The 10,337-nt window shown below is 38.7% G+C and overlaps 1 protein-coding gene across 1 annotated transcript; it reads left to right on the top strand.

Moving 5' to 3' along the window:
• The first annotated feature begins 719 nt into the window (after positions 1–719).
• LOC113006677 (solute carrier family 23 member 1-like) lies at positions 720–9,181 on the top strand. The gene is made up of 12 exons (XM_026142774.1): positions 720–767; positions 1,650–1,784; positions 2,945–3,102; positions 4,529–4,688; positions 4,910–5,091; positions 5,836–5,956; positions 6,038–6,194; positions 6,274–6,527; positions 6,690–6,854; positions 6,942–7,050; positions 7,146–7,241; positions 8,949–9,181. The coding sequence occupies exons 1-12, from the start codon at positions 720–722 to the stop codon at positions 9,179–9,181; spliced, it is 1,818 nt and encodes a 605-aa protein (XP_025998559.1).
• Positions 9,182–10,337: the final 1,156 nt, after the last annotated feature.

Here is a 10,337-nt window from a genome sequence, read left to right as displayed (position 1 = left end):
GAGGACCTTTTTGCAGTGAGGAGATGGAAAACGAAAACACTGGCACTGCAGCATCTTCTATCCGAGGGTAAAGCACGGTGGAGGGAGCATAATAGTGTGTCTGTTTTCCTGCATCGAGCTGGGATAGGTTGTAATCATTGATAGAGCAAGAAATTCTGAATTCTTTGAAGATGAATGTGGTGCATAAAGAAAAACAGTGACCTTAAGCACACTGGCTGTTCTACCACAGATAGAATAAGAAGAATGAGGCTCAATGAATCAGTGTTTTATTCTTTTAGAAAATTCAATCCAAATTAGACGATTGGGCAAGTATTCCCATTAGCTGATGTCCAGGAGCGAAAAGGGGGGGGTCACATCAGACCTTGAAAGCAAAAGTGCATAATTTTTAACTCACAGAAACTGGATAATATATGAACAAATGCAATAGTCAGTGTCATTTATTTACCTTGTTCTCCTAACTTACCTTTAGCGCTAGGAAGTCCACATGGTTAAAAAATAATTAACACGGGTGCCCGGAGCTGAACTTAGTCCTGGGATGACCATAACAGTACTAGCTATAAATGTGATACTCTGAAAGGCAGACACTGCCAGTAAGACACCTTTACAACGTCCTGTCCACCTTTGGCTCCTTAACAAGTAACAACTGCTTGTTAGTACCTTGTTGTACATACAGTTTGGTTCATCTCTTGTTAGAAAATCTACTTCATTTTGAAATTTCAATGGCTTCTGGGGTGGACAGCAGTGGACTCGACAATCTTGCGTTTGATGTGAGTACAATAACGTGTTTTTGTAAAAGATACCATTGTTTGCTTCTTTGAGCATTCTTTCTAAATAAGGTCAGCATCAATAGGCACCTGGAAACGTTCAGATTGCCTTTAACTGCAATAAGAGCTGCACTTAACTCTGTTCTAAGTGATCCAGTGGGAGTAAAGGGTGAGAAAGTTTTGAAAGTTTTGCAACCTACTAGTGCTGCAGTTTAGAGCACATATACACAATATGGTATTTTCTTTTAAACATACGAGTCCAATAAAGAAATAAAATGCTTTATGATGTCTGTGCATTCCATTGCATCTACTCTCTGCCTGAACGTGCACATAAAACCTCAAATTATTCAATGATTCAGTGTTAAATAATGAATATTTGCAAGTCACAAAAAGCAGCTGAAGGCAGGTCATTACACTAGTACAGTGCTTAAAAATTTTATTGGACCACCTGTCATAAAAACGAGAATTCACACATTCTAGCATCTGTCAAAAAACTTTGTTTGAAAACTAAAATAATTTAATTTTTTCATATATTTAGCATCCTAGTTAAAAATGATCATGTGATTTACTGTTTTATTGGGGTTTTTATTTATAAAAGTGTAAATTTCAAAATTCATGGATAGCTATAATTGTATTTTACAATCAAAACTATTATTTCAGTTATAGAGCTTGCACATGCTGGTGGATTAACCGTTACAGAAACAACAATTATAATAATAAATTTCTTAAAGCACTGTTTGTCCTCAGTAAAATTTTTGTTCCCTGTTTTTATATAAACTGGAAGTGAACTAGTCCCGAGATAATGATTTTTCATCTCCTTTTATTTTGGCATACTGATTCTTTTGTATTGATTTTTTGATTGATTTTTTTTCTATGATATTACAGATGGATGAGCGAGTTAATGATCACCTCAAAGGAAAGGCATGTAAAACGTCTGAAACAGATGGAGACAGAAATAAACCGACCTATTGTGTGACTGATGTTCCACCTTGGTACCTGTGCATTTTCTTGGCTATTCAGGTGTGTTTAATCTTTGATGTGATTAGTGTATTGGTGTCTTTTTCATCCATTTATCAGTCATGTATAATCAGATCCAAAAGTTTTTGAACAATGACAAAGCCCCCTATTTTCAGAGGGTCAAAAGTAACTGGACACCCACTTAGCAAGCAGTTTAAGGGCTGAATTTAGATTTGGATTTCCCTCTCAAATGAGATCCAAAGACATGTTTCTGCAAATAAAAAATTCTATAATTGGGATGAAAATTCAAAATAAACCAGAGAAAGCAAAAACAGTAGGAATGGTCATAACAATCTTAAAAGGAATCAATGCACAGGTCAACTCAACAACATCAAAATTCCTGAAAGACCACAGGTGACAACTAAAGTGCACGATACCAGACTTTTTTCCATGGCTAAGAAAAAGAACTTTAAGAACACTCTCAAGGAGGTAGGTTTACCTCTGTGAGACTTCTTCATGAATGCAAATGCAAAAAGGTGCAGACAGATTAGACTTAAACATCTAACAGAGACTGAACAGTTCTGGGAAACATGTGAAGAACGAGACGAACAGCTCATATCACATCATCTGTGAAGTATGGTGGAACTGATGTTAAGGCACGTGCATGAGTGGCTGCCAGTGGTGTTTATTGATGATGTGACTGCTCATAGAAACAGGAGGATGCATTGTAAAGTGTACAGGGCTGTACTCTCTGCTCAGATTCAAACAAATACTGCCAAACTGATTGGCGAGTACTTCACAGAGTAAACAAATAATGACATAAAAGGTAAAGAAATTCGATATTTTTTCTGTGGCACAGTGTCTCAGGGGAGGACATTTTTGCTTTTGATGATGTCCATGGGTTCTAGACTTCAGGCAGTCAGTAACTGCAAGTGATTTTCAAGTATTAAACACAATCCTTGTATTTCTTATTACATTAGGTTGTCCACTTACTTTTGAAAGTGTAGTGGTGGACAGAGATCCAACTGTAAACATCACAACAGCAGTTAAGGAGTCTAAAAGCAACCCCTTTTTGTTTGTGTACAAATACAGAAAATGACCCCATACCATAAGTGACACGGATGCCTTATAGGCCTTCTGCTCTCTCTGTTTCACTAATGTTGGTAACAGTGTAATCACTGCCATCGTTTTGTCATCATCATCACTGTTTGTCTCTTCTACAGCATTACCTGACAGCATTTGGTGGGATAATCTCCATCCCTCTCATCCTCTCAGAGGGCCTATGTCTGCAGCATGACAGCCTGACCCAGAGTCAGCTCATTAATAACATTTTCTTCGTCTCTGGCCTGTGCACGATTCTGCAGGTCATCTTCGGTGTCAGGTAATAGTGCTGCTGCTGGGTTATTGCTGCTTTGTATCCTTTAGGGATGGTCTGATATTGACTTAATAGTTAATACAACTCTGTCTGCACAAGATGTTGCTGCCGTGGATGAGCAAGACCATGTTCAAAAATTCAGTAAAATCCTAATATTTACATAGATACAGGGATGGGAATAACGTAATATGTGTAGTGTTGTGGATAGTTTTGTGTTGTTTTGTGTTGTGTGTGAGAACAATGAGGCGACTGCTGTCTCCAGGTAGAAACAGGAGTGATACACCTGCTGCTGTCAGACCTGCAGGTATCAGGCTGTGATGTTCTCCTTTATAGTGGACAGGAATACTTGGAGTGGCACAAATAATTTGTGTGGCATCTTATTGAATGCAGAACAGCTGATTGTTCTGTAAATAGTTTGAAATGGTTATTTTAAAAAAGGTAAAAGGTAAATGGATGCAAATAACTTTGTTGTTTGCAAAACTTGTGCATATGATTTTAAAATTGACAATTTATATTTACATTTAAAGTTATGAAATATGATTCAATAAACATGTTTGTGGTTGTTACAGTAAAAAATAGAACTTTTTCTACTCTGATTTTATGTTTTTTGTCTGATTTTAGATCAATTATGTTAATACAGTATATCAAAATGAAAACATGACTGTAAATTCAGACACGTGAGGTTGTGCTGAAAAGGATGATACCAAACAAGGCAAAGTAAATAGTTTTTAAAGATAAAATGTGGAGGGAAAATCAAAAGTAGTTAAAAATGGCCAATTATACCCTGGACCCCAGAGGGTTAAACGTTTTTTTAAAGTAACGCAATAGTTACTTTTCAAGTAATCAATTACTTTTAGAATCTTGTAACTCAGTTACTTTTTTGAAGAAGTAACTACTAACTATAATTAATTACTTTTTCAAAGTAACTTGCCCAACACTGCATAGATACTTTGTTTCTTTTACTAAATTCCAATCACATTTTTATGACAGGAATTAATAAAAAAAAATGTACTTATGACACAAATACATGTTAAGTTTGAAAGGTAGCTGAATTAGAAAGATTATTAAATAACAACAAAAAGAAAAAAACAGGCATCAATTGGTGCTTGTAGTAAATCTTAGCATCTTAGTAAATGTTAGCTTGCTATTATGATAAATATTATTAATTTTGTCTTTCTGGACATGCAACCATGTCAGCACTATAGGGCACAAAGCTATGGGCTGTTAGCAAGACGTACAGTGACTTTTTTGTGCAAAGTATTGCATAATTTAGGATAAAAAAACAAACAAGCTTACTAAAAAGAAAATTGAATCTGCTAGCTTGTGCTTAACGACCTACTGTCTTCTTTTGTTAGCGTACCATGTGCTAACTATGGGTCTAACTGATTGTCTGTTTATCTGAAAGTTATTACTGTTTATGTCACACTTCTAGGCTTCCCATCCTACAGGGAGGTACATTTGCCTTGGTGACCCCAGCCATGGCCTTGTTGTCCATGCCAGACTGGGAATGCCCAGCTTGGACCAAGAATGCCAGCCTGGTCAATACCTCCTCACCTGTCTTCATAGAAGTGTGGCAGACCCGCATGAGAACAGTGAGCCAACGCAAATTCTGCGCATCCAAATCTTTGCTTAAAAGCACGCTAACAAAAACATAACAGCACTTCTGCAGAGCTCATGATTTATTCAGTGAACACATGTGGTTTGCACTCCAGGAAGTAACGAGTTGTACTCATTGTTTAAGTCTAGCACTCAGCCAAAGAAAACACGGTGACATTGATACTGATGTTCTTGAACACTATGTTCCCGTCCACAGCTGCAGGGCTCTATTATGGTGGCCTCTCTCCTCCAGGTCTTGGTTGGTTTCTCTGGCCTCATCGGCTTCCTCATGCGCTTCATTGGCCCCTTAACCATTGCTCCAACCGTGTCACTCATAGGCCTGTCGCTGTACGACTCAGCTGGAGTGAAGGCAGGCAGCCACTGGGGCATTTCTGCTATGTATGTAACCACTCTGAAGCATCAGTATGGGGTTGAAGATTTTCATCCCACAAGGTCACAGTCTAGACTTACATCAGGATGTAAATTCTGCCTTGTCGTGGTTTAGCATACAGCCAAAAGCTAGTGATTTAAACATGGTGTCTACAGCGGTATCACCAGTATCTTCCCATATGGAAAAGAAATAGAAAAAACTTATAAAAGACTTGCAGCAGATGTGGCCTACTTCATATAGTGAATCATATAAGGCTTATATGATTTACTCATGAAAGTGGCCACTTTCATATATTGTTTTAGTAAGTTTTCAAAACATACAAGTTTCATTTATATAATTTTTCAAGGGATCTTATATCTGTTTTCACTCTTGTATGCTTTTCATACAAGTTTCACACAAGACAGAAACTTTATAAGATTTATATATATCTTTTCCATATGGGTTTCCAATGACACAATAAATATAAAGTCATAATTTTGAGTAAAATGCACTGAAATATTTTTAAAAAAATCAAAGATTTATTTAATAAAATACAAAAATCTTTAAGGAAAATGTGTTTGGTATCAAACAATCAAATAATTTAATTCAACTATATTCCATAAAATGTAACAACTTGTACTTGTGCAACTTGTAACAAAATGACATGGGAATTTTACATGCAATTAAATTAGTTAAATTCAGCAGTTTGTGTTGATGTTTTTTGAGTTTTTGTTTGCATTCATCACCTTTTGCTTATTCTTTTCTATGCACAGGACCACAGTGCTGATCATCCTTTTCTCTCAATACCTCCGCCGCATACCAATCCCTGTTCCTGCATACAACAAGATCAAGAAACTGCACGTCTCAAAGTTCTTTCTCTTTCAGATAATGCCAGTATGTTCTCTTAAAATTCGACTTCATATTTGATGTAGCAAAAACATACTGGCTCTAATACTAACTTTAGATGTTGATTAGATTCTCCTGGGCATTGCAGTCTCATGGTTAGTCTGCTACCTCCTCACCATCTATGATGTTCTGCCATCTGATCCAGATGAATACGGCTACCTGGCTCGCACAGATGTGAAGGGAAATGTCGTGAGTGAGGCTTCTTGGTTCACATTTACTTATCCTGGTGAGTCCACAGGGAATTAAAACAATGCCAAAAGACGTATTCAGCAGTGACAAGCCTAACTGTTGACCTACCTATTCAGGTAAATGGGGGTTGCCAACTGCTAGCCTGGCAGGTGTGGTTGGCATTATTGCTGGAATAATATGCTCCATGGCAGAGTCTGTGGGTGACTACCATGCATGTGCCAGGCTGTCAGGAGCACCGCCTCCCCCCAAGCACGCCATCAATCGTGGCATCGGTGTCGAGGGAGTCGGGTCACTGTTGGCAGGGGCGTTTGGCACGGGCAATGGCACTACTTCGTTTAGCGAGAATGTGGCAGCCCTCGGCATCACCAGAGTAAGATACTGTGAATATGAATTGCATAAAATGTTCCACTCCGGAGCTTAATTATCTTTCAACACAAGGATCAAGACCGCAAACCTAATTTATGAGTGAGGCTGTGGGTCCTGATTACCCGGGCAAAACATATGAACCGCATGATGTTTCATTTGGCAACAGGTGGGCAGTCGAACAGTGATTCTTCTGAGTGGATTCGTCATGATTTTGATGGGGATCCTGGGAAAAATTGGAGCAATCTTCACAACCATCCCTACACCTGTGATTGGAGGGATGTTCATGATCATGTTTGGAGTCATAGGAGCTGCTGGAATTTCTAATCTGCAGGTAAACAACCGTGCTAAATCCTTTTTTTTTTAAATCATTTACATTTTTGCTACTATCTGTGTTTTGCTGACACATCTTACATGGCAGTCCACAGATATGAATTCTTCTCGGAATATCTTTATATTTGGTTTCTCCATGTTTTCTGCACTTGTTATTCCAAATTGGATCATGAAGAATCACACTTTTCTTGACACAGGTAAAATCACCATTGAAAATATCACTATAAATAGTTTTTAATGTTAAATAAAAAGCAAATCATCCAAAATCTTTTGTGATACTTTTTTGTCTCAGGTGTCAAGGAGGTGGATCAAGTGTTGCAAATATTGTTGACTACTCATATGTTTGTAGGAGGCTTCCTTGGCTTCTTCTTAGATAACACAATTCCTGGTAAGCTGTAATGGATGGCTTCTCTTGAATAATACAGACTTTTTATAACAAATGGCACAGATGTATTTAAGATACATATTTATACCAGCATATCATTGAAGTATACTAGTCGTATGGCCCTGCTTTTGTGCATGTTGCCTCCTCAGCATGCGTGTATGCGTGTATGGTCTCACTTGTAAAACAGAGGTATCTCAATGGGACTTCTTGGTAAATGCAGGTAATCAATACAGTCAAAGCTGCAATCAGTGCTTCTCAGTGCATGCTCAGGGGTGCTGCTGTCGAGCCATGCTACAGCTCAGGCGTGCTTTAGATGAGGAGTTTCATGTGGTTATGTGGATGTTTTAAGCCTGGGATGCTAATTGGTTGTTGCTTAAATTGGCTACTGAACCCACACCCCCACCCACCCACCACGCCCACTAGGTGGTGATGGAGAATAACCACTAATTATAAGACACACTGCTGTATATCATGCATGGAACCACCAATAAAAGTTTCATGTACGTGGGATGATGATTATCACCTACTGTTGATTTCCTGTTGCCATAAGTGTGACCTCAAGAGTCTCCAGACTCTGACTCTTATCAAGCATGTGAAGTCTGGGGCTGACCGGACAATGTGTACTTGAGATATACAGCAATTTCCTGTTTCATTGCCAAAAATCAGAATTCAACATGGCACCAATGTCACATCCTTTGATGAAAACTCAGTTTTCAAATTGTAGTACCACTAACTGCTTAACCTTATAGCCTAATGCCATTTGTATCATATTTGCTACATGAGTTTCTGAGACCTCTATCTCATAATTGCCATAATTTCAAAATGTTATGGACAAAACACATGGCATTTCTTGTTGCCACAAGGGGGCACTATGACTACCATTAAATATTTCTATAAAAATATCTTCGTTTATATGGAAATATCAGAAAGAAGTCTGGGTCAGATTGAATAATCTATAAGTGAATGGCAGCAAATTAAAATTCCATGGCAAGTGTTCGAAATTCACCACAGTGCCACAGATACCGCCTTCAACAAAGACTCAAAAAGTTTGCAATATAACATTTCGCAGCTCTGTTGTTTAGACAAACCAAATATGAAATTGATACAATTACAACCCTAGGAGGAGTTTGAAAAAGTACAACGACTGAATAATACAAAAATCACCAAAATCAATTAAAAATGACAGACTTCCTGTGTGGTGTTAATTCAAAATGGTAGAATTACTAATAAATAAAGCTAACCAAGAAATGCAAAAGACCGCAGTCCCTTTAAAAGGGAGTCAATCCTCATAGGCACTCATGTTAAATGGCCAACCTCACAGAAGAAATTAACAAATTTACCGACAGCTAATAGTATATACATTGGAGTGTGGCTCCCTGGTGTTCTCCCAGCCTGAGGAGGTCACAAATAATCTGCCCCCAGTGCTGGTCTGAAGCCTGGATAAATGGGGAGGTTGTATTAAGAAGGGCATAAAATCTGTACCAACTCAAACATGCAGATCAATATGTTGTGGCTTTGGGAAATAATGGAGTCAAACGTATCTTCTTCAAACACACTATATGCAGTATGTCACCCCGGCTTAAAGTCATGCACATCTAGGAGCAGTTAGCTGACATATCAACAGTGACTAATCTTGTTTTACACTGTATATGTGTACATATAAAGAAAGGTGCGGCATATTCAACTAACAGCCTTCTTCATACCATTCAGGGACTAAACGTGAACGTGGCCTCTTAGCCTGGGAAAACGTGTATCTTCAAGACTCTAGCAGCAGTTTGGAAACTGATGAGGTGTATGATCTTCCGTTTGGCATAACTTCTCACCTCCAATCTCAATCTTGGGCTCGTTACATCCCTTTCTGCCCACACAAGGGTCACAGATCTCAGTCGGAGGACAACCATGTGTCACAGAGCCCGGAGAGTGAGTACAGCACACGGATCTGAACGACCTTAAGTTTGCTTCTTAGTTTGAATCAAACTGCTCGTTTCTTACCAAGACGTGTCGCAGAAAAGACTCTGGTGTTTAGACCGTGCATCACTGACTGATGGATATCTTTTAAATTGAACCATGTACTGGTTAGCTGTAAATATCAGGTATATATGCATTTAAGGTAACGCTCTCTCTTTGCTTGATCTTGATTGCAAATAGAGATCTGTCCATCTTAAAAAAACAAAAACAAGAACAAGACAGTGGGATTATCTCTGTCAAACCTGCAGTCGCTTTATTTTTGATGTGCAAAGTAGATTTTGACAGTTTGAGCCTGTCTGCACCGAAAAGGCATAAAAATATCTAAGACTCGGATTCTGTCAACACCAATTAAAGGAGGACTTCAGAGCGATCAGAGTGTTACTGTGTGCCACCATTACTCCCAGATCTTCCAATAACTTGGTGCTGGTCACACAAACAGAAAACTGGAATAATGTGCTTTTCTTTCTTCTCTTTCGAAGGAAATTAAATTTAGCCCGTGGATAAATTTATTATCACACAGCACCATCTCCCCATTGATTCAGGCAGCTGCTTAAAAACCCACAGCAGCAGCCCCCTGAGCTGTTATTGTGTTTCCTTTAGCGAAAACAAACACAGATAACACATCTTCTCAATCTCCCTGCCTTCCATGCTGTCATATCTTTTTCCCTCTGTATTCATTTCCTTTGTCTAAGCAACTTTGACAGACAGGTGGGATATGGTGCAATGCTGCGACCTGTGGAGCCATCAGTGTTCCCCGGGGCCTATTTTGACCACAAGTCATTGGTTGGTTGCACACCCTAAGGTTATTTCAGGATGGCGTGCTAGAACGAGGCACTGAGCGTAATTTGCACTTTAGAAATCTCACATTTTCTTTGATTGGATGTACCTCGGTGGGAACATATTGCAGAATATTAAATTTTGCACAGTGTTCTGGAAAGTGGCGTTCCTCCTCACTAAGTCAAAGTTTTGTGTCAAATTGTAGCATGGATCTGCATATCAGTGGCATAAAAGATTATAACTTAGCAATTCCCACTCACTGACGGGACTTCAACCCTGAGGAATCGCCTTTATTTTCTTTTTCAATCATCAGCGTCCCGTGACATGCCCTGCTTTATGAGATCTATTGTAAGC

Source organism: Astatotilapia calliptera, chromosome 15 (genome assembly GCF_900246225.1).
Source record: "Astatotilapia calliptera chromosome 15, fAstCal1.2, whole genome shotgun sequence".
NCBI classification, from domain to species: Eukaryota; Metazoa; Chordata; class Actinopteri; order Cichliformes; family Cichlidae; genus Astatotilapia; species Astatotilapia calliptera.
Note: the sequence above shows the minus strand (reverse complement) of the source record. Positions and strands in the feature narration are given on the sequence as shown.